The 21949-nt window shown below is 39.6% G+C and overlaps 1 protein-coding gene across 5 annotated transcripts in view; it reads left to right on the top strand.

Annotated features, from left to right (window-relative positions):
• LOC116836801 (calcium release-activated calcium channel protein 1) overlaps positions 1-20872 on the top strand; it is a 39756-nt gene extending 18884 nt beyond the window's left edge. Inside the window, exons 2-3 of one of the 5 annotated variants that reach the window (XR_012654706.1) lie at positions 2212-4219; positions 4333-11606. Coding sequence is in view for 4 of the 5 variants with exons in the window: in XM_032800728.2 (XP_032656619.1) it covers positions 2212-2781 (570 nt within the window). In the remaining variant the exon portion in view is untranslated. Of the gene's footprint in view, positions 1-1974; positions 2035-2211; positions 11607-17121; positions 17170-17351 lie in introns of those variants that run through there. The other 4 variants (XM_032800731.2, XM_075059863.1, XM_032800729.2 and 1 more) reach the window with 4 other exon arrangements.
• The last annotated feature ends 1077 nt before the right edge of the window (positions 20873-21949 follow it).

Below are 21949 nucleotides of genomic sequence, written 5' to 3'. Positions count from 1 at the left end.
CAGCTATGCATGGTGACCACATGCTAGTTCATACAGCTTTACTAATATGCTTGGACCTGAGAGGAGAGGACCTAGTCCTTGACTCTCCCTATGTAGGTGGGGAGTGGCTTTCTAGATGTCTGGGGACCAGAGGCAGAGTGTAGTAGAAATACTGTTTTTGTTTGTTTGTTTGTTTGTTTGTTTTTTCGTTCCAGCCTTCCCAGCCCTCTTCACTGTTCTCATTTGGATATCCTTAGCATAGTGAAGAAGCCCTTTATGCTTTGGGCCCTATGTATCTTAGGGCACATCTACACTGCAATAAAAGATCTGTGACGTGGCTATGGCTGGCCCAGGTCAGCAGACTCAGACTTGCAGGGTTCAGGTAGCAAGGCAAAAATTGTGGGGTAGATGTTTGGCCTTAAGCTGGAGCTCAGCCTCTGAAACCCCAGAACAAGCTTCGGCGCAAGTCCAAACACTTGCAGTGCAGTTTTTAGCCCTCAGCCCAACCCCTGTAAGCCCAAGTCAGCAGAGAGCCATGAGGTTTTTTACTGCAGTGTGAACATACCCTTTATCCTTAGAGTGTGCATCACTCCCGCAGTTGAGATCAGCAAGAGATGGATAAACTGACAATCACTAATTTTGTGTGGCTGGGGAACAAGACACTCTCAGTGAAGTATTCCTACTCCCCCCAGAATGTGTTTCACTTCCCTTGTGGCCAAACAGAGCCTCACTATGTTGATCCTCAAGACCTGTCTGCCTTATGGAAATTAACTTGGAATTGATAGGGCAGTTATTTTATTGGCATTAGCTTGTGTGTCATCTTTACTGACAATGCATCTTACAACAGGTGTATCTTAGAAATGGATTAAGTGAAATGTGGCCCCGTTGGCTACCTGAGGCCCAGAGTGTAGGATTTGTTAAAATGTTTCAATTATAGCCTAACGTGATGAGAAATTTAAACTGGGTTTTTGTTTGGATTCAAGGCAGGGTGGTTGATTAAAAATCAGTAGTGTTTTTTTGTGGTTTTTTTTTTTTTTTTTTAGGAAACCTCAATTTAAATATCTATTTTAATCTTGTTTTGCATTTATGCTCTTTTGTTTTCCTAAAGAGAGGTTGATTCTCATTGGTTGCTATTAATGTTTATTTGCAATTAAATATAGTCTCTAGATTGCTCTTGGTATTTCTTGCTAACCAGGAAGATATAGCATGTCTGTTCTCAAAATTTAAGCAATTATATAGCTTAACACTTATTCAGAGCCTTATTTTTTTTACATTGTTTTGTTGTAAAATAATGATGACATGTTTCTTGTTTCCTTTATTAAATTTATACTTGTGACTTGTGACAAGCTGCATGGATGGAAATTGGAATTCAATGAAAAATGTCTGTGGATTTTTTAAATTTTACTTAAATAAAAACAACCTTAAATGTGATGAATGTATACATTTATTTTTTCATATCAAAACAGTATTGCATGTAAAACAACTGATTAGAGGAAGTATTATCTGTAGCTAACAAATTGACCTGTTTGTTTCTGGTCACCATGTCCTTCAGTATTTTTAGAAGTAGTAGATCTGATCCTCCTGTTTTTGTTCATGAATTTGAAGAGGAAAAGAAGCTTTTTTTGCTTTTTCAACTCCCCATTGGTGTCTCAACTTTGAATGAACTAGTTATTGAAATGGAATGAAGAGAATATTCTCTGCACCAGGAGAAGATGCTACTGCTGTCAAAAGCTGCTTTAGCACTTCAACAAACTCTAGTTCCAGGTGCTTAGCCAGTGACTTCCACCAATTTAGTGGTTTTAACTTTTATTATTAAAACTTCGGCAGCAAACATGTACTATCTGAATATTTTCTTATTCCATTCAAATTATTTTAATAGATTTAAAATAAATTTAGGCTTTAATGTGAATTTCATAATTTCAAATTTATTGTAGTTTTTAAAAAATCCGGTTTTGAATTTGTTTTAAATTGGATGTTTATCCACTCTCTGATTAGGACTTCCCTGCAGTGTTTGGAGCCCAAACTTTGCAGCATAGTGCTACTGCATGACAATCAGTAAGTGACATTGCCAAGTCTGTTTTCGTTGTCCAGACGTAGTGAGAATTAAATTATATCATTAAAATATTGATCTAAAATGGAAATGTTTAAATCTGCTAATGATAAACCTGTTGTTTGTAAAGTGATGTCTTAAAATATACAGTTCAGTATTAAATCTTTATTCTTCCTTTCCAGGTGGCTATGGTGGAGGTTCAGCTAGAAACCAATTATCCATATCCTCCAGGTCTCTTGATAGCTTTCAGTGCCTGTACTACTGTGCTTGTTGCTGTTCACCTCTTTGCTCTCATGATAAGTACCTGCATTCTTCCAAATATAGAGGCTGTTAGTAATGTGCACAATCTCAACTCTGTAAAAGAGTCTCCGCATGAGCGTATGCATCGGCACATTGAGCTCGCCTGGGCATTTTCCACTGTCATTGGGACTTTGCTCTTCCTTGCAGAGGTGGTGCTGCTGTGTTGGGTGAAATTTCTTCCACAAGGGATGCCTCGTAGTAATCCAGTCTGTGACAATTCTACTATCACCCCAGGAGCAGGAACAGCAGCAGCTATTGCCTCAACATCTATTATGGTTCCTTTTGGATTGATTTTCATTGTGTTTGCAGTCCACTTCTATAGGTCACTGGTGAGCCACAAAACAGACAGGCAATTTCAGGAATTGAATGAACTTGCTGAGTTTGCACGACTCCAGGATCAGCTGGACCACAGAGGAGACACTTTGCCACCTCCTGGCAGCCATTTTGCATAAAACTATATTTTGTATAAAATCAATTTTTTGTTTCTGCCTTGCTATATTGACTCCTCCCTGCATGAACTAGCTGGACTGTTGATTGATTTTAAAGAGAGATTAAGTACTGTGCTAATTTCTTACAGTAAAAAAATACCATGACACCTTAGACTTCTGACATCTGAAGAGACTGATGTTGGGTTATGGCTGCACTGAGCACGCATCTCTCATCCTTCCTCTTATCATCTGGATTTTTTTTTTTTTAATGTTCAATGGTGAATATTTCAGTGGATAAGAGGAGTTGAAAGTTAGTATATTCCCACCCCTAACATATACCTTGGTATACGTTAGGTGTGGGAGGGAAGCCTTAGTTCTCTCTCTTTGATGTTGGTGTTGGCTAGAAAGTATTTCTGGTCCAATACATGTTGCATGGCACAATACAAATTACTTGGGACATGTAGCAATTAGCATTTGGTTTCACTGCTAGTGCTGTGATCTCTAAAAGTCGATGAAAGGTAAAATTGAGAGCTTTTCCACCTTCCCTTTTCCCACTAGCTCCCCCAATCATGTTTTTCTGCCAAGTAATTATTACTTTACTAATTTCTATAGGGCCTTTTCCATGGCAGCTATAAATTCTTACTCTCCAGATACCCGTGACCAGTCCTATTGCGATGTGATCTGATCTGCATCTGTAGGACTGGGGCCCTAACTTTACTCTTCTTTTGGGAAGAAAATAGAGAGAAAAGCAATACCTGCTTTAATGTTCGTGGGAGCAGATATGTTATCAGAAGTGATAAAATTGCCTGTTTTCATTGAGGAAACATTTTGAAAAGAAAAAATAAATGGAGAAACTACCACTAGATTTTTTTTTCCCCCCTTGCTTGAAAACTTGCCATTCAGGGCTTTTCTCTAGCAATAACATACACTGGTAGAGACTAAACCACAGTAGAACTACTGCTATGGTTCCAAACCAAAGTAGCAAATATTTTATACTTTTTATATATTAAATATATTTTTGAATAAATTCTCAGATACAAATGATAAAAGGAGCTTTGTGTGTGTGGGAATTCCAAGTAATTAGCTGTGCCTTGATCTTATTTGGTAGAAAAATCTTCTCCTTGCTCAAATATTGCATTTAAGATATTAAAATCATAATTACACGTGATTTTTGCTTCTAAAATGTTGTGGAAGACCACTTATTGCTATACAGACTTATTTATGAAAACAAATGATTTTTATATGAAGAAGTAGTATTGCTTTTTAATTGTAAGACGTGCATCTTTTATTGAATGAAGCTGCTGTTTTTAGTCTCAAGCTATTGTGTCAAATATTAACTTCATCCTCAAGCAAAAACTCACACTTGACAAGCATTATAGGATTTGGCTTCAACTCTTCCAGAATTTGTGTGACTCTAGATACATTAAAAAATGAATCAAGTATCAGAGGGGTAGCCGTGTTAGTCTGGATCTGTAAAAGCAGCAGAGAATCCTGTGGCACCTTATAGACTAACAAACGTATTCACCCACGAAAGCTCATGCTCCAAAACGTCTGTTAGTCTATAAGGTGCCACAGGATTCTCTGCTGCTTTTAAAAAATGAATGTTGGCTTTTGGACAGCGTTTCTGCTACCTTCACTGAAGGATGGAAATGGGTGGGTTAGTTGGTGAAAAATCTCTTTGAACCCAGAAACTACCAATTTCTGATATGTTCAGCTCCCACGGAACAGGACTGTTTGTTCCTGCAGTGCTAAAGAGATTAAATTAGTAAACTTTAGTCAACAGTATTCTGAAATGGTCATGAAAATTTACCAGCCTGAGCACAAAACCCAGTTGCCCGTCCTTTACTGAGTTGAAAATGATAAATCTAGTGATACCTTCCTTACTCTGGGAAAGTAGACTTTTAGAAAGCTGTGGTAAAGTAAATATACTGGCGCAAATATCTTAAAGGGACACTGTCAAGTTTAAATACAATTACTTTCTGAAAGCTTTGTACCTTGCAACTTTTAAAAATTACTATAGATGAAAGAGGATAGAAAATAAATACCCACCCCCTTATCCTCTCCGGGGTGTGTGTAGAAAGGGGGTCACTATCACCGTTTCTTCTGGATAGGTCACTTTTCCCCTATTCTATGAGTCTTACACAAAGCAACAGCAGGGGAAAACTTTTAAAAATAGAAAATGTGGGTTTGTGAAAGTAGAAGGGAAACAGGGCACCGTATTAATGTTTTTTTAAGCTGTTTGGATTCCTTTTAAATTAGAGCTATTACTAGTCATTTTTCTGACCATAACTGCACTCTAAGCCTTTAGGCACAGCTCATGTATGTATTTTCCCCATTCTTCAGCTGGGGAAATGGACACAAAAGATGTGCCTTGTGCAAGATCACACACATTAACTGCATGCCAGAGGCACAAATAAAGACCAGAACACATGATGTCAAGTCTGTTCTCTAAACAGTAGAGTCCATTCAGTTTTATTCTGATCACTTGTTTATACTAGTGGTATTAAACATTTACTTTAAACAGTTGAAACACCAATTACTGTATATATTTTATTTATATTTAAATTGAAATAAAACATGCTTATAATTTGTCTTGCCACCAAGACATCTGACAAACTTCTTGTTCTGTAACTGTCACTCATTTTACTCCATTTAGTTACAGGGTGCCAGTAATAATCTCAGCTTAGTGAAGATATCCTCTTAAGTGTTCAGTGATTCATCATTCAGAGTCTTGAGTGCAATATGGTCCATGGGCTACCAGGTGCAGACAAAACCCTTTGCGGCTCCACAAATAGCATAAAGAGAATAATGTAGTCACAGTCTCATTCCCCGCTTTAACACTGCTTTATTCTTGGGACTAAGCCTAACCTTGATATTGTTCTCTACTCACTATTTTTTTTTAAAAGGAGGCTCCTACTTAAGTTAGACTTTGGGGAGTCAGTTGAATGAACCCTCAGCAAAAATATATTCTCATTTTTATTGATATTCAGAAGTGCAGTGTAAATCAGATGAGCTAATCATATAGTCACTGATTAATAGTGGTTTTTGTTTTTCATGAATCAGCTTCAGACATTCTGATGTAACATGGCATTTGTACTTTACACACATAGCAGTTCTCTGCAAAAAGTACATATATCTCTTGCACCAATTTGGAAACATATCTAATGTAAACTAGCATACCTTCTTTGACTTGAACCTAATAATGCGTACTCTATGGCAGGGATTCTCAACCTTTTTCTTTGAGCCCCCCCGACTTGCAGCACAGATGGACTGTGGAATTTTTATAGCAACTATTTTTCTACATATAAAAGCCAGGGATAGCATTAGGGGGTAGCAAGCAGGGTAACTGCCCGAGCCCCATGCCACAGGGGGCCCTGTGAAGGTAAGTTGCTTAGGCTTCAGCACCGGGTGGCAGAGCATTGGGCTGTGTGCTTCAGTCCCATGCAGGTGGTTTCAGCTTACTGTCCTGGGCCCCAGCAAGTCTAATGCCAGCCCTGCTTGCAGCCCCCCTGAAACCTGCTTGTGGCCCCCCAAAGGGCTCCAGACCCCTGGTTGAGAACCACTGCTCTAGGGTTAAGTAAATTATTGAAATCGAGAGAGAGAGTGAGGTGGTGGTAGAGCTAGGCTTATACTTTGCCTTCTTTTTACCAGATTTGCATTTTGATCACACAGAGGGGTTCTCAGGCCTACTTGATAACATTTATCTAGAGCACTAGCTGTTAAGTACAGCGGTGGCTTCTGCTAAGATCATACATAGTTATGAGAGGACTGGGTATTTCAAAACATGTTTTTTGAAAATTTATTATAGCTTACTGTGACATTGAACCCCATAATGCTTTATGGAAATATGCTTATGAATGTATATATGGCATAACTGGAATATTTTATGCTACGTATGCCATGTAACATCTCTGCAAAGGGTTTGATCTACTGAATATATTCATCCTATTTGTATGCATGTGTCATTTTTGTATTTGAAATTATGAATATTGACTGTGTACTTGTTTGAGTCTAAATAGCGTTAATAAACCATTTGGTCAGCTTTTTGGGAAAGAAATATGCAAATTAAGTGCTCTTAGAGGACTCCAATCCACATAAGTCTTTCTGGAGTCATTCAAGATAGCATGTTAGCAATGGCTGCCTGTAAAAACTGTTATGCATGGACATGTGACTTGCCCGTGTGACTCCAAAACACCACCTTGGAGCTGGATTTTGCATAGGAAAAAGGAGTGGGTCTCCACCCACAAGAGAGAATCTGTTTAATTCCCTGGGCAAACCCACCATTTTGTCTTCAGCTGGCTCAAGAGATAGCCTCTCCACCCCCAAAGGATACCTGAAAGAAACTGGAGCAAAGGACAGTAACCATAGGGGTATGAGTGATTGCTGGACCCAGACTAGAAGGAGGCTAGTCTGTAAAAGAAACTTATTGGAACGTCTCTGAGGGTGAGATTTCATCTGTAATCATTTTCTTACTGTATTACGTTTAGAATTGCGTGTTTTATTTTATTTTGCTTGGTAATTCACTTTGTTCTGTCTATTATTACTTGGAACCACTTAAATCCTACTTTTTATATTTAATAAAATCACATTTTACTTATTAATTAACCCATAGTATGTATTAATACTTGGAGGGGAGGCAAACAGCTGTGCATATCTCTCTATCAGTGTTATAGAGGTTGAACAATTTATGAGTTTACCCTAGATAAGCTTTATACAGGGTAAAACAGATTTATTTGCGGTTTGGACCCCATTGGGAGCTGGGTACCTGAGTGGTGGAGACAGGAACACTTCTTAAGCTAGTTTCAATTTAACCTGCAGCTTTTAGGGGACGTGGTTCAGACCTGGGTCTGGGTTTGCAGCAGGCTAGCCTGTTTGGCTCAAACCAGGCAGGACACTGAAGTCCCAAGCTGCCATGGGAAACAGTCTGTGGTGTAGTCTCAGCACATCAGTTGGCAGTTCCCAAGGAGTTTTCTGTGATCCAACCTGTCACAGTGGCATAGTCAAGCAGGGTCTGTGCACAGCTGATTGCTTTGAGATACATGTAGTGATTTTAAGTGAGTTTTGGTTGTGGTGGCTGGAGAACAGACAAAGTGGTTACTGCTTTGTTATTTTGTGTTTGCTTATTTCAGGGAAGGGAATAGAGGCAGGAAAATCAGCAACATGAGTGAGAGTGAGGCTCAGAAAAAGCTAAAACTGCACAGGTTGCAAATGGCTGAGAAAGAAAATGAACATAAAAGACTGATGGAATAAAAACACATGGAAATTAATGCAGAGGCAGCCAGGGAGGAAGCTGCCCACAAAAGGGCTATGGAAGCGGAAGCAGCCAGGGACAAAAAAAGCCCTGGAGTTAAGAGACAAGGGAATACAGGCCCAAATTGAGGCCCAGAAGCATGAACTGGCTGTTATGGAGTGGACAAGACAAAACCCTCCAGCTGCTAGCTCCACTTCCCCAAAAATCCACAAATGGGAGCGACTATGTCCACAGTATGATGAATCCAGGGATACTGACGAATATTTGATCACCTTTGAAAGATTGTGCACCCTCCATGCAATCCCTGAAGGTCAAAAGATGACCACATTGATAGCAAAATTGACTGGCAGAGCGCTGGGCATATTCAATAAGCCTATTGATGATGATTCAAACTATGGTAAATTTAAGGAACTGGTTTTGAAACAATTTCAGATTACACCTGAAACCTACAGGGTTAAATTCAGGAATCTTAAGAGGGGATCTAGATTGAGTAATGTGGCTTATGTAAATGAAATGAGAGATTTGGTAGATAAGTGGGTGAGGGGAAAAGGCATTACAAGCTTTGAAGGAATGTGTGATTTGGTTACTCAGGAATTGTTCCTAAATATGTGCAGTAATGATGTAAAACAGTATTTGTGGGACAAAAAGGTGAATGCAATGGGTGAATTAGCTGGCTTTGCAGACTCTTATAAGCAAGCACAAGCTGCAGTTAAACATAAACTACTGGCAGAGGAGTACAGGGTGGGGAAAAGAAAAATCATCGTTTTGCCCCTGGAAAAGAGGAGGCTGGGCATTCACTTCCCCATTCCCATATTACTCATCCCAAATCTGTACAAGCAGAGGAGCCCACAGGGTGCTATCATTGTAAGTCCACTGAGTACCTGAGAAATATGTGTCCCTTGCTGAGTGCAAGCAGGCAGCAGATAACACATGAAGCTGCTGCTTCTCAGAGCCAGGCTGCTGCCTCTTTCCACACAGGATTTGTTAAGGTTGCTTCTACAAAACCAAGCAGTGAGCATGTGCATGCAGTTCAACTTAATGGGAAAGTACGTGTTGGTTTAAGAGACACAGGAGCAGAGATTTCTGTAGTCAGGAGGGACCTGATCCAGGAGAAGGATTTGTTGCCAGGAAAATGGCAGAATTAGAACTGGTGGGAGGTTACAAAGTCCTTGCCCCTTTAGCTAAAGTATACATGCAAACTAGTGGTTTGCAGGCCGAACTGACTGTTGCAACAGTCACACAGAGTTTTGCACTATTTCTACTGGGGAATTATTTCTTTAATGTGGGAGAATCTGTCCCAGGTTTGGCTAGCAGTGAGAATGAGTCTTGTGCTAAAAGCCTCAGGGGGGTGGTGAAGTCACATGGACTGCTAGGGGAATAGGAGAGTGTCTCTTTAATTCCCCTATAGCAATGAATGCAGGTTTGGGGGCAGGAATGGGTGTAACCAGTTCCTGTAGCCCCAGGGCTCAAGGCAAGTCCCTACCGAAGGGGCTGGATGAAGCCAGCTTCTGTCCTGTGATCATGTCCCCGGGAGACGGAATGTTCCACCTTGTAGCAGGGATGCCATCCCAGCTGCTGACTGGCAGGAAGTTGCAGGGGACAGGGCCTGCCTTGGGGTGCACAGAGACGTGTCCTGAAGGTGGAAGTTGGGGTCCTGGTGACTGCTGCAGTGGGAACAGACCCTAAGGACTCTGTAGCTGGAAGCAAACCCAACCTGAGGGAAAGGGCGGGGGGGATTTTGCTGGCCAGTGAAGGGTCTGTCATAATTGGTAGCTGAGAGTCCAGACCTAGCCCAGGGTCACCTTCCCTTTTGGGGGATGCGGGAGTGTCTGACTCGGAGGGAGACCCAGAGAGGGAAGTCCAGACAGAAGGTTAAGGGGGAACGGAGAGTCCTGCCCACCTTTCATAGGGAGGCTCTTCCCCAGGAGTAGGGTGACAAATCTGCATTGAAGATGCCAGACCCCTTTCCTGTGGAACTAGTTTTAAGAGAAGACGGGGTCAGATCTGCTGGAGGGGCAATTCCATCCAGCTGACCTGTTGGGGGTAAAGAGTGGGGTGTCTGAGGAGATCTTATTGATCCAAAGCAATCCATTAAAAATGTTATTCCTGCTACCCTTGTAAAAAATAACACTGTCTCTTCAAGCCTGGGGGAAGAACTACTCTGTTCTGATGAAACTCCACAAGGGGGTGGGGTCTGACCCAAAGAAATTCCAAAGGGAGGGTCTGAGGGCAGGCATAGTTGCAGCAGATCCTTTCCTTGCCAAAGCCCCAAACACATGCCTGAATTAAAAGCCTTCTCCAAAGAGGCAGAAGAATATGCATCAGGGCACCTATCATGGTACACAATGGTAAACCCTTTAAAGATGTGGGACATACCTGATGTATGGAAAAGATTTTTATACCTCCTAGGGATGGTGACAAGACCCACAAGCATGTTACTTTTCAGTCTATACCTGTAAATAGGCTGGAAGCTTGGCACAGCAGCAAAAGCATAACCGGCCAATGCTGCTATGTGGAAGGGGAAACTGAGGCACGCCACCTCATGGCATTGGTGGCTAAATACCAAGACACCTATACTTTAACAGATATTGCTGCCTGCATTCTGTAAGCAATACTAAACCCCAACCTGTTTTCAGGCACCTGGGGACCAGGAACCCCAAAACTTGCTAGAACACTTATGAATGACATATGGTTTAAAGGTACTAAAAGGGAGTGTGGCCAAAGACAAATGGATTTTACATGTACTGCCTCTGGTGAGGACGGTGTTCAAGTTTCTGGCAGTAAGTTCAGGAGAAGGGTGTAACGTTGTACCCCATAATGCTTTATGGAAATATGCTTATGAACGTATATATGACATAACTGGAATATATTTTATGCTACATATGCCATGTAACATATCGCTGCAAAGGGAATGATCTACTGAATATATTAATTCTATTTGTATGCATTTGTCATTTTTGTATTTGAAGTTATCAATATTGACTGTGTACTTCTTTGTTACTACGTAGCCTTAGTAAAGCATTTGGTCAGCTTCTTGAGAAAGGAATGTGCAAATTAAGTGCCCAGTCAAGAAACACTTAATGAACAATGGATATTGGAAGATTCCAATCCACATAAGAAGTCTTCCTGGAGACATTCAAGATAGCATATGAGCAATGGCTGCTGCCTGTTATAACTGAGTCATGCATACAGATGTGACTCCAAAACTCCATCTTGGAGCTAGATTTTGCATAGGAGAGAGGAAAGAGGAAGTCTTTATAATTCCCTGTGAGACTCCTCTATTTATCTTCAGCTGGATCAAGAGAGAGTCTCTCCACCCTCAAAGGATACCTGAAAGAAATTAGAACAAAGGACAGTAGCCATAGGGGTGTGAGTGATTGCTGGATCCAGACTAGAAGGAAGCTAGTCTGTAAAAGAAACTTACTGGAACGTCTCTGAGGGTGAGATTTCATCTGTAATCACTTTCTTACTGTATTAGGTTTAGACTTGCGTGTTTCATTTTATTTTGCTTGGTAATTCACTTTGTTCTGTCTATTTTTACTTGGAACCACTTAAATCCTACTTTTTGTATTTAATAAAATCACTTTTTACTTATTAATTAACCCATAGTATGTATTAATACTTGGGGGGTGGGAGGGGCAAACAGCTGTGCATATCTATCAGTGTTATAGAGGTTGAACAATTTATGAGTTTACCCTGGATAACCTTTATACAGGGTAAAACAGATTTATTTGCGGTTTGGACCCCACTGGGTGCTGGGTACCTGAGTGTTGGAGAAAGGAACACTTCTTAAGCTGTTTTCAGTTAAGCCTGCAGCTTCTACGGGACATGGTTCAGACCTGGGTCTGCGTTTTGTAGCAGGCTAGCCTGTTTGTCTCAAACCAGGCAGGACAATGAAGTCCCAAGCTGCCATGGGAAACAGTCTGTGGTGTAGTCTCAGCACATCAGTTGGCAGTTCCTAAAGGGTTTTCTGTGATCCAACCCATCACACTTACTATGGAGTATGTAAGGAAGATCCAGCTTCCCATCTGCCCTAGGCAGCCACAAAAGGCTGTGAGACTAATGGAAACACTGTGATTCCTCTGTGCAGGGAGGACATGCCATGGGGATGCTGAGCAAGGGCACTCTACTCCTTCCCCTCAGCATCTCACAGAGCTGTCCTCTCCAGTAGCTTACTCTGTGGAAGTGAGGGTGGAGGTATGACCAGACCAAGTAAACTTAAGAATCTTTTGGCCAAAAAACTTGGGGGAATATGGAGGGTTGTGGCTGCTAAAGCCTGTGGGTGATAGGTGTGGCTCCCCCAAATGTGGGAAGAATTCTATTCTGGGCAGCCCCTACATAACTAGTTTACCTACCAAAAGCCAACTCATTAGGGCTTTGATGGGCGAAATTCTCTTCTGCTGTGATAGGGCATAATAATAGATCACTATTACCTCCCTTTTAAGATGAGCTAGAAAATACTTCTGTAGGATTATAAGGAATTTCTTGTATGAAACCTGGAGCCTTTTGGATCAAGACTAGAAGTCACTTTGGGAAGAAATCCTCTCCCCATAACAAAATGGACGTTATTGTAAACCTGGCATTTATGGGTAGTGTTTTGGGAATGGCTGTTTTGCTGAAAAATGACAACACACTACAGTATGGCAGTCCTGTGTCTGGCTGCAAACTAGCTTCCATCTCACATTTTCATTTAGTTTTGTTAAATGGTGTTCAGTGCAGCATTAAAATGATTCTTAGTTCCAATAAAACTACCCCATGTACAGAAATTTTAAAAACTAAATTGATACTCTTGGGATGTATAGAAGGCAAGGTCAAGCAAGTCCATATAAAAAGCCTAACTGCAGCCACCTGCAGAATGCACCTCTTTCTGCAATACCAAGCTGACATCTATGCCAGCATGTATCTCCATTGACCCATCTGTACTAGTCTGTTTTTAATTTGAACAGTAGCACTAGCATTACATTGAATTAGTGCTGTGGTTTGAAGAAAATAAAAATACAGACCTTCCAGAATGACTTTAATTCAGAGTGCCATGACTTTAATTCTTGTGACTGGAACACGAAAGTATGGATACTGTGTTCTTGTCTTTCAGCCCATTTGACCATGGCCATCTGGTATTAAAACCACCTGGAAATTGGTTTACAATCAGACATAGGATTTCTATAATAGAATCATAGATTATTAGGGTTGGAAGAGACCTCAAGAGATCATCTAGTCCAACCCCCTGCTCAAAGCAGGACCAATCCCCAAATGGCCCCTCAAGGATTGAACTCACAACCCTAAGTTTAGCAGGCCAGTGCTCAAACCACTGAGCTATAGTGTCAAAAGAGGTCAGTACTTACTTTTAATTTATACATGGACAGAATTATTTCTTCCTATAAAGCCTCCGCAGCTTCTAAACTCCTGAGTAAAATGGATCCTGTCCAAATAGAAATACAGAATGAAGTTTACATTATGGCAGTTTTGAGGAACTAATTAATTTCTTGAGACCAAAGTGGCTTTGGTGCTGCTTCTCTGCTTTACAAAACACACCGTGTCATATACGATGGGCCTAGAAAGATGATTCAAATGAAGAAGTAACAATGAGTCTTGTAATCTTTTCTCATATCTTTATCAGCAGCCTTTTCTCATTCTTGACTGTTGTCAAGCATTGCCTGGGCCTGTTCTAAAACATCTGGCTTCGTCAGTTCAATCTAAATGAAAAACACAAATATTTTATGCAATGTAATTAAAGAAGCTCAGGATTTGTAAACACTGATTATTCAAGAGCTGCTGTAGGATCTCCCTCTTAACTGGACTTTAATTTATCCTGCAGTCTTTCACTAAATACTTGAAAACACTTTCCTCATTTTATGATGACAGCAAGTGCCTATCTATTACTACTTCTTTCAATATCTATGTATAGGCTGTGTGAATGCTACCTTAGCAAGTACATAGTCTAGACAAAGTATAACCCAGGCCCGCCACAGTGATTTGCATGGTAGATATTGACTTGTAAATGCTGTTAACAGACTAGAGAGGAAAAATGTGATAAAGTCACAAGCATATTTTTTACAATAGGGGAGTTGTGGCCTATTTGTCTACAGTCAACAAATGGAGATTGTCCCTGGCAGTGGCTAGTATCAGTTGCTTCTAGGGAAAGTGGAAAAAACTCAGAGTAGAAAATGATGGAATAACTTTCCTACTGGGAAAGTTTCGTCCTAATCCTAGTCAATCCTAAACCTTGTTAGTTTATCCCCTGAAGCATGATCCCCTCTTTTAAAAAAAATTCTATTTAATGTAAGTGGATGTCATCATCCATATAAATAGCTACTTCTTGTTTTTAAATTTATGCACACCAAATTACACAGATTAACTTGTGAAAGAAAGCTGTTTCCTATTACAATTCATTATTTTTATACTTCCATTGTGTCCCTCTTATTTACATCTAAACTAAACTATACCAAAAATTTTAATGTCTCTTCATTATCCCTTTCTATGCCTCAAACTGTTTGTGTCATCTGCCTCTGGACCTCTTCTCTATTTCTCCTCTGTCCTCTTTTCATATAGGATGATTAGAACTGATCACAGTATGACAATGTTCCATGGTTTTGTATAACCTTTTCAGTATTTTCTATTCTATTCCTTATACAGCCTATCACTTTTGTTTCTGATTTAAACACATGCTGACAAATTAGTCAAGCCCTCTGATAAAGGAGACCAAATGTTGCTTGCTGACATTTTCTTGTATTTCTGCTTTACTCAAAAGCAACTGCTCTGTCTCAGAGCCAAATTTATCAGGATAATGTATTTGTTTTTCAAGAGAAATGCCAGGATTAAAGTCTCTAAGCAACTGTAAATGCTTAAAAGAATCCTCTGAAAAGAGTTGCTTTTAAAATTTCCTCTCTTGCTAGGGGCATTTCTGCATTGGATAAAGGAATAGTTTAGATGGCCTAGCAGAGATGATAAATGTAATAGAAGACGTCACTTGATGGTCATATAATATGATTGGAAACCTCTCAATTTACATTTAGAGGAATATTGAGCTACTTCTGCCAGAGGGGGAGAGAACTTTGTTAGGCTTAGAGATGAAATGTTGGCTCCACTAAAGTAAATGGCAAATTTACATTGAATTTAGTGGGGGTCAGGATTTCACCCCAAATCCTTGGCCACTCCTAAGCAGATATGCCAAACCCACAAAAAAAACCACAGAAATTGGGCTTGTTTTTGGCTTAATTGGCTTGTGAGTTGTTTGTTGGCTAGTTTTTGGCTTGTAGTTTATTTATGTGGCTTGTCGTTTGTAGCTTCTTTTTTTGGCCGGCTCCCGTCAAGCAGGGGCAAGGTGGGGAGAGAGTCAGAAGTTCACAGCGGGCCCACAGACTGCACTCTGGGGGTGATCTAGTCACATAGAGTGTTCAGGTTCTTATGGATTGGCTTGTTTTGGCCTTGTTTTGAAATGGGATTAGCTTGATTTTTACTTATTGTGAAAGTTGGAGTGCTTATTTACCGCATGAAAGTTGGCAGCTGTGCTCCTAAGTGCCACTTCAGTGATGATGTAGCTTTAAGGCAGTCTGCCCTAACAGAGAAATGCTAGATTGGTGTAAGGCTGACATTGTCCTACACCAGCCCCTCCTGGCCCAGTCTCTGAAACCCCAGAAGGCGATTGGTCTTAAAAATCTGAGCTTCAGCACAAGTCTAAACACCTGCACTGCAATTTTTAGCTCTCCAGCCCAAGCCCCGTGAGCCCAAGTCAGCAGAAAGCCATGGGTTTTTTTACTGCAGTGTTGACATGCACTTTATCCTTAGAGCCTGCATCACTCCTGCAGTTGAGATCAGCAAGAGATGGATAAACTGACAATCACTAATTTTGTATGGCTGGGGAACAAGACACTCTCAGTGAAGTATTCCTACTTTTTTTAAGAATTTGTTTCACTTCCCTTGTGGCCGAACAGAGCCTCACTACGTTGATCCTCAAGGCCTGTCTGCCTTATGGAAATTAACTTGGAATTGGCAGGGCAGTTACTTTATTGGCATTAACTTATGTGCTGTTTTTACCGACAATGCATCTTACAATAGGTGTATCTTAGAAATAGATTAAGTGAAATGTGGCCCCATTGGCTACCTGAGGCCCAGAGTGTAGGATTTGTTAAAATGTTTCAATTATAGGCTAATATGATGAGAAATATAAATTGGTTTTGGTTTGGATTTATGGCAGGGTGGTTGATTAAAAATCAAAAAGATTAAAAATTTAAATATCTATTTTAATCTTGTTTTGCATTTGTACTCTTTTGTTTTCCTAAAGAAAGATTGATTCTCATTGGTTGCTATTAATGTTTATTTGCAATTAAATATAGTCTCTAGATTACTCTTGGTATTTCTTGCTAACCAGAAAGATATGCTATATCTGTTCTCACAATTTAAGCAATTACATAGCTTAACACTTATTCAGAGCCTTATTTTTTTTACATTGTTTTGTTGTAAAATAATGATGATGTTTCTTCTTTCCTTTATTAAATTTTTAGTTGTGACTTGTGTCAAGCTGCATGGATGGAAATTGGAATTCAATGAAAAATGTTGTCTGTGCTGGATATATACATTTATTTTTTCGTATAAAAACAGTATTGCATTTAAAACAACTGATTAGAGGAAGTATTGTCTGTAGCTAACAAATTGAACTGATTGTTTCTGGTCACCATATCCTTTAGTATTTTTAGAAATAGTAGATCTGATCCTCCTGTTTTTGTTCATGAATTTGAAGAGGAAAAGAAGCTTTTTTGCTTTTTCAATTCCCCATTGGTATCTCAGCTTTGAATGAACTAGTTATTGAAATGGAATGAAGAGAATATTCTCTGCACCAGGAGAAGAGGCTACTGCTGTCAAAAGCTGCTTTAGCACTTCAACAAACTCTAGTTCCAGGTGCTTAGCCAGTGACTTCCACCAGTCCAGTGGTTTAACTTTTATTATTAAAACTTCGGCAGCAAACGTGTACCGTCTGAATATTTTCTTATTCCATTCAAATTATTTTAATAGATTTAAAATAAATTTAGGCTTTAATGTGAATTTCATAATTTCAAATTTATTTTAGTTTTTTTGAATTGGATATTTATCCACTCTCTGATTTAGACTTTCCTGCAGTGTTTGGAGACCAAACTTTGCAGCATAGTGCTACTGCACGAGAGTCAGTAAGTGACGTTGGCAAGTCTGTTTTCGTTGTCCAGACGTAGTGAGAATTAAATTATATCATTAAAATATTGTATTGATCTAAGCTGGAAATCTTTAAACCTGCTAATGTTAAACCTGTTATTTGTAAAGTGATGTCTTAAAATATACAGTTCAGTATTAAATCTTTATTCTTCCTTTCCAGGTGGCTATGGTGGAGGTTCAGCTAGAGCCAACACATGTCTACCCTCCAGGTCTTTTGATAGCTTTCAGTGCCTGTACTACTGTGCTTGTTGCTGTTCACCTCTTTGCTCTCATGATAAGTACCTGCATTCTTCCAAATGTAGAGGCTGTTAGTAACGTGCACAATCTCAACTCCGTAAAGGAGTCTCCGCATGAGCGTATGCACCGGCACATTGAGCTCGCCTGGGCATTTTCCACTGTCATTGGGACTTTGCTCTTCCTTGCAGAGGTGGTGCTGCTGTGTTGGGTGAAATTTCTTCCACTGAAGACGCATCCTCTAGTTTCAGTCCATGACAACAATTCTACCATCACCCCAGGAGAGGCAGCAGCCATTGCCTCAACATCTATTATGGTTCCTTTTGGATTGATTTTCATTGTGTTTGCAGTCCACTTCTATAGGTCACTGGTGAGCCACAAAACAGACAGGCAATTTCAAGAATTGAATGAACTTGCTGAGTTTGCACGACTCCAGGATCAGCTGGACCACAGAGGAGACACTTTGCCACCTCCTGGCAGCCATTTTGCATAAAACTATATTTTGTATAAAATCAATTTTTTGTTTCTGCCTTGCTATATTGACTCCTCCCTGCATGAACTAGCTGGACTGTTGATTGATTTTAAAGAGAGATTAAGTACTGTGCTAATTTCTTACAGTAAAAAAATACCATGACACCTTAGACTTCTGACATCTGAAGAGACTGATGTTGGGTTATGGCTGCACTGAGCACGCATCTCTCATCCTTCCTCTTATCATCTGGATTTTTTTTTTTTTAATGTTCAATGGTGAATATTTCAGTGGATAAGAGGAGTTGAAAGTTAGTATATTCCCACCCCTAACATATACCTTGGTATACGTTAGGTGTGGGAGGGAAGCCTTAGTTCTCTCTCTTTGATGTTGGTGTTGGCTAGAAAGTATTTCTGGTCCAATACATGTTGCATGGCACAATACAAATTACTTGGGACATGTAGCAATTAGCATTTGGTTTCACTGCTAGTGCTGTGATCTCTAAAAGTCGATGAAAGGTAAAATTGAGAGCTTTTCCACCTTCCCTTTTCCCACTAGCTCCCCCAATCATGTTTTTCTGCCAAGTAATTATTACTTTACTAATTTCTATAGGGCCTTTTCCATGGCAGCTATAAATTCTTACTCTCCAGATACCCGTGACCAGTCCTATTGCGATGTGATCTGATCTGCATCTGTAGGACTGGGGCCCTAACTTTACTCTTCTTTTGGGAAGAAAATAGAGAGAAAAGCAATACCTGCTTTAATGTTCGTGGGAGCAGATATGTTATCAGAAGTGATAAAATTGCCTGTTTTCATTGAGGAAACATTTTGAAAAGAAAAAATAAATGGAGAAACTACCACTAGATTTTTTTTTCCCCCCTTGCTTGAAAACTTGCCATTCAGGGCTTTTCTCTAGCAATAACATACACTGGTAGAGACTAAACCACAGTAGAACTACTGCTATGGTTCCAAACCAAAGTAGCAAATATTTTATACTTTTTATATATTAAATATATTTTTGAATAAATTCTCAGATACAAATGATAAAAGGTGCTTTGTGTGTGTGGGAATTCCAAGTAATTAGCTGTGCCTTGATCTTATTTGGTAGAAAAATCTTCTCCTTGCTCAAATATTGCATTTAAGATATTAAAATCTTAATTACACGTGATTTTTGCTTCTAAAACGTTGTGGAAGACCACTTATTGCTATACAGACTTACTTATGAAAACAAATGATTTTTATTTGAAGAAGTAGTATTGCTTCTTAATTGTAAGACGTGCATCTTTTATTGAATGAAGCTGCTATTTTAGTCTCAAGCTATTGTGTCAAGCAAAAACTCACACTTGGCAAACGTTATAGGATTTGGCTTCAACTCTTCCAGAATTTGTGTGACTCTAGATACGGTAAAAAATGAATGTTGGCTTTTGGACAGCGTTTCTGCTACCTTCACTGAAGGATGGAAATGGGTGGGTTAGTTGGTAAAAAATCTCTTTGAACCCAGAAACTACCAGTTTCTGATATGTTCAGCTCCCACGGAACAGAATTGGGATCTCAGCTCGTAGCTGCTAATATAGAATGTAATCCTGTAATTTTGTGATGGAAGTAACAAATTCAGTTGTGGCCTAATCGGAGCTGTGCCTCTTTGACTTCAAGTGAAGCTGTAGTCAATTATACCTGGCCTTTTTAAGAGATGAATTCAACATGCTTTACAAATGAAGGTCCTAATTTTGCAAACACTGGCTCCTGAGGGTAGTACTTACTATGATGAGTAGTCTCACTTGCATTAATGCAACTGACATATTAGTGCAAGCACTACACCCAGTAAGATGAGTTGACAAGACAAAGTGCAGTTTATATTCTGAAAAATTACTTTAAAAATTGTATCCCAGTGCTGTGGCTATATCTGAGTGACATATTTGCTCCTATTGTGCTCTGTTCACAAGCAAAAAATAGTTTTTGAGTTGCCATCCCCAAAAACTCCTGGATATGAAAGTCAAACAGAAATTCTCTCTGGTTTTGACATTACCAGTTGTTTTTTTGCAGCTGAAATATAATAGTTGGTGAGCAGAATTCCACTCACTGTTCCACAACTGTTTGTTCCTGCAGAGCTAATGGAATTAAATTAGTAAAAACTTTAGTAAACAGTAATCTGAAATAGTCATGAAAATTTACCAGCCTAAGCACAAAATCCAGTTGCCAATTCTTTACTGCGTTGTTGATAATGATAAATCTAATGATACCTTACTTACCCTGGGAAAGTAGACTTTTAGAAACCTATGTAAAGTAAGCATACTGGAGCAAATATCTTAAAGGGACACTATCATTAAATAAAATTACACTTTTCTGAAAGCCTTGTACCTTACAACTTATTTATAACTCTAAAAAATTACTATAGATGAAAGAGGATAATAAATAAATAAATAAATATTTTTGGTGTGTAGAAGGGGGTCACTTTAATTGTTTTTCCTGGACTGGTCACTTTTCCCCTATTCTATGAGTCTTTCACAAAGCAACAGCAGAGAAAAACTTTTAAAAATAGAAAATGTGAGTTTGTAAAAGTACAAGGGAAACAGGGCACTTTATTAATTTTTTTTAAGCTGTTTGAATTCCTTTTAAATTAGAGCTATTACTAGTCATTTTTCTGACCATAACTGCACTCTAAGCCTTTAGGCACAGCTCATGTATGTATTTTCCCCATTCTTCAGCTGGGGAAATGGACACAAAAGATGTGCCTTGTGCAAGATCACACACATTAACTGCATGCCAGAGGCACAAATAAAGACCAGAACACATGATGTCAAGTCTGTTCTCTAAACAGTAGAGTCCATTCAGTTTTATTCTGATCACTTGTTTATACTAGTGGTATTAAACATTTACTTTAAACAGTTGAAACACCAATTACTGTATATATTTTATTTATATTTAAATTGAAATAAAACATGCTTATAATTTGTCTTGCCACCAAGACATCTGACAAACTTCTTGTTCTGTAACTGTCACTCATTTTACTCCATTTAGTTACAGGGTGCCAGTAATAATCTCAGCTTAGTGAAGATATCCTCTTAAGTGTTCAGTGATTCATCATTCAGAGTCTTGAGTGCAATATGGTCCATGGGCTACCAGGTGCAGACAAAACCCTTTGCGGCTCCACAAATAGCATAAAGAGAATAATGTAGTCACAGTCTCATTCCCCGCTTTAACACTGCTTTATTCTTGGGACTAAGCCTAACCTTGATATTGTTCTCTACTCACTATTTTTTTTTAAAAGGAGGCTCCTACTTAAGTTAGACTTTGGGGAGTCAGTTGAATGAACCCTCAGCAAAAATATATTCTCATTTTTATTGATATTCAGAAGTGCAGTGTAAATCAGATGAGCTAATTGTATAGTCACTGTTTAATAGTGGTTTTTGTTTTTCATGAATCAGCTTCAGACATTCTGATGTAACATGGCATTTGTGCTTTACACATATGAATCCTCATAGCAGTTCTCTGCAAAAGGTACATATATCTCTTGCACCAATTTGGAAACATATCTAATCTAAACCAGCATGCCTTCTTTGACTTGAACCTAATGATGCGTACTGTACGGCAGGCGTTCTCAACCTTTTTCTTTGAGCCTCCTCCTCCCCCCCAACTTGCTATAAAATTCCATAGTCCACCTGTGTTACAACTATTGTTCTACATGTAAAAGCCAGGGATAGCATTAGGGGGTAGCAAGCAGGGTAACTGCCCAAGCCCCATGCCACAGGGGGCCCTGTGAAGGTAAGTTGCTTAGGCTTCAGCACTGGGTGGCAGGGCATTGGGTCATGTGCTTCAGTCCCATGCAGTGGGGCTTCATCTTGCTGTCCTGGGCCCCAGCAAGTCTAATGCCAGCCCTTATTGGTGGCCCCCCTGAAACCTGCTTGTGGCCCTCAAAGGGCCCCAGACCACTAGTTGAGAACCACTGCTCTAGGGGGAAGTGACTTATTGAAGGCTAGAGAGAGAGAGTGAGGTGGTGGTAGAGCTAGGCTTATACTTTGCCTTCTATTTACCAGATGTGCATTTTGATCACACAG

Source organism: Chelonoidis abingdonii, chromosome 22 (assembly GCF_003597395.2).
Source record: "Chelonoidis abingdonii isolate Lonesome George chromosome 22, CheloAbing_2.0, whole genome shotgun sequence".
Lineage (NCBI taxonomy): Eukaryota > Metazoa > Chordata > Testudines > Testudinidae > Chelonoidis > Chelonoidis abingdonii.
The sequence above is the reverse complement of the archived record's forward strand: the minus strand, read 5'-3'. Positions and strand labels throughout refer to the sequence as shown.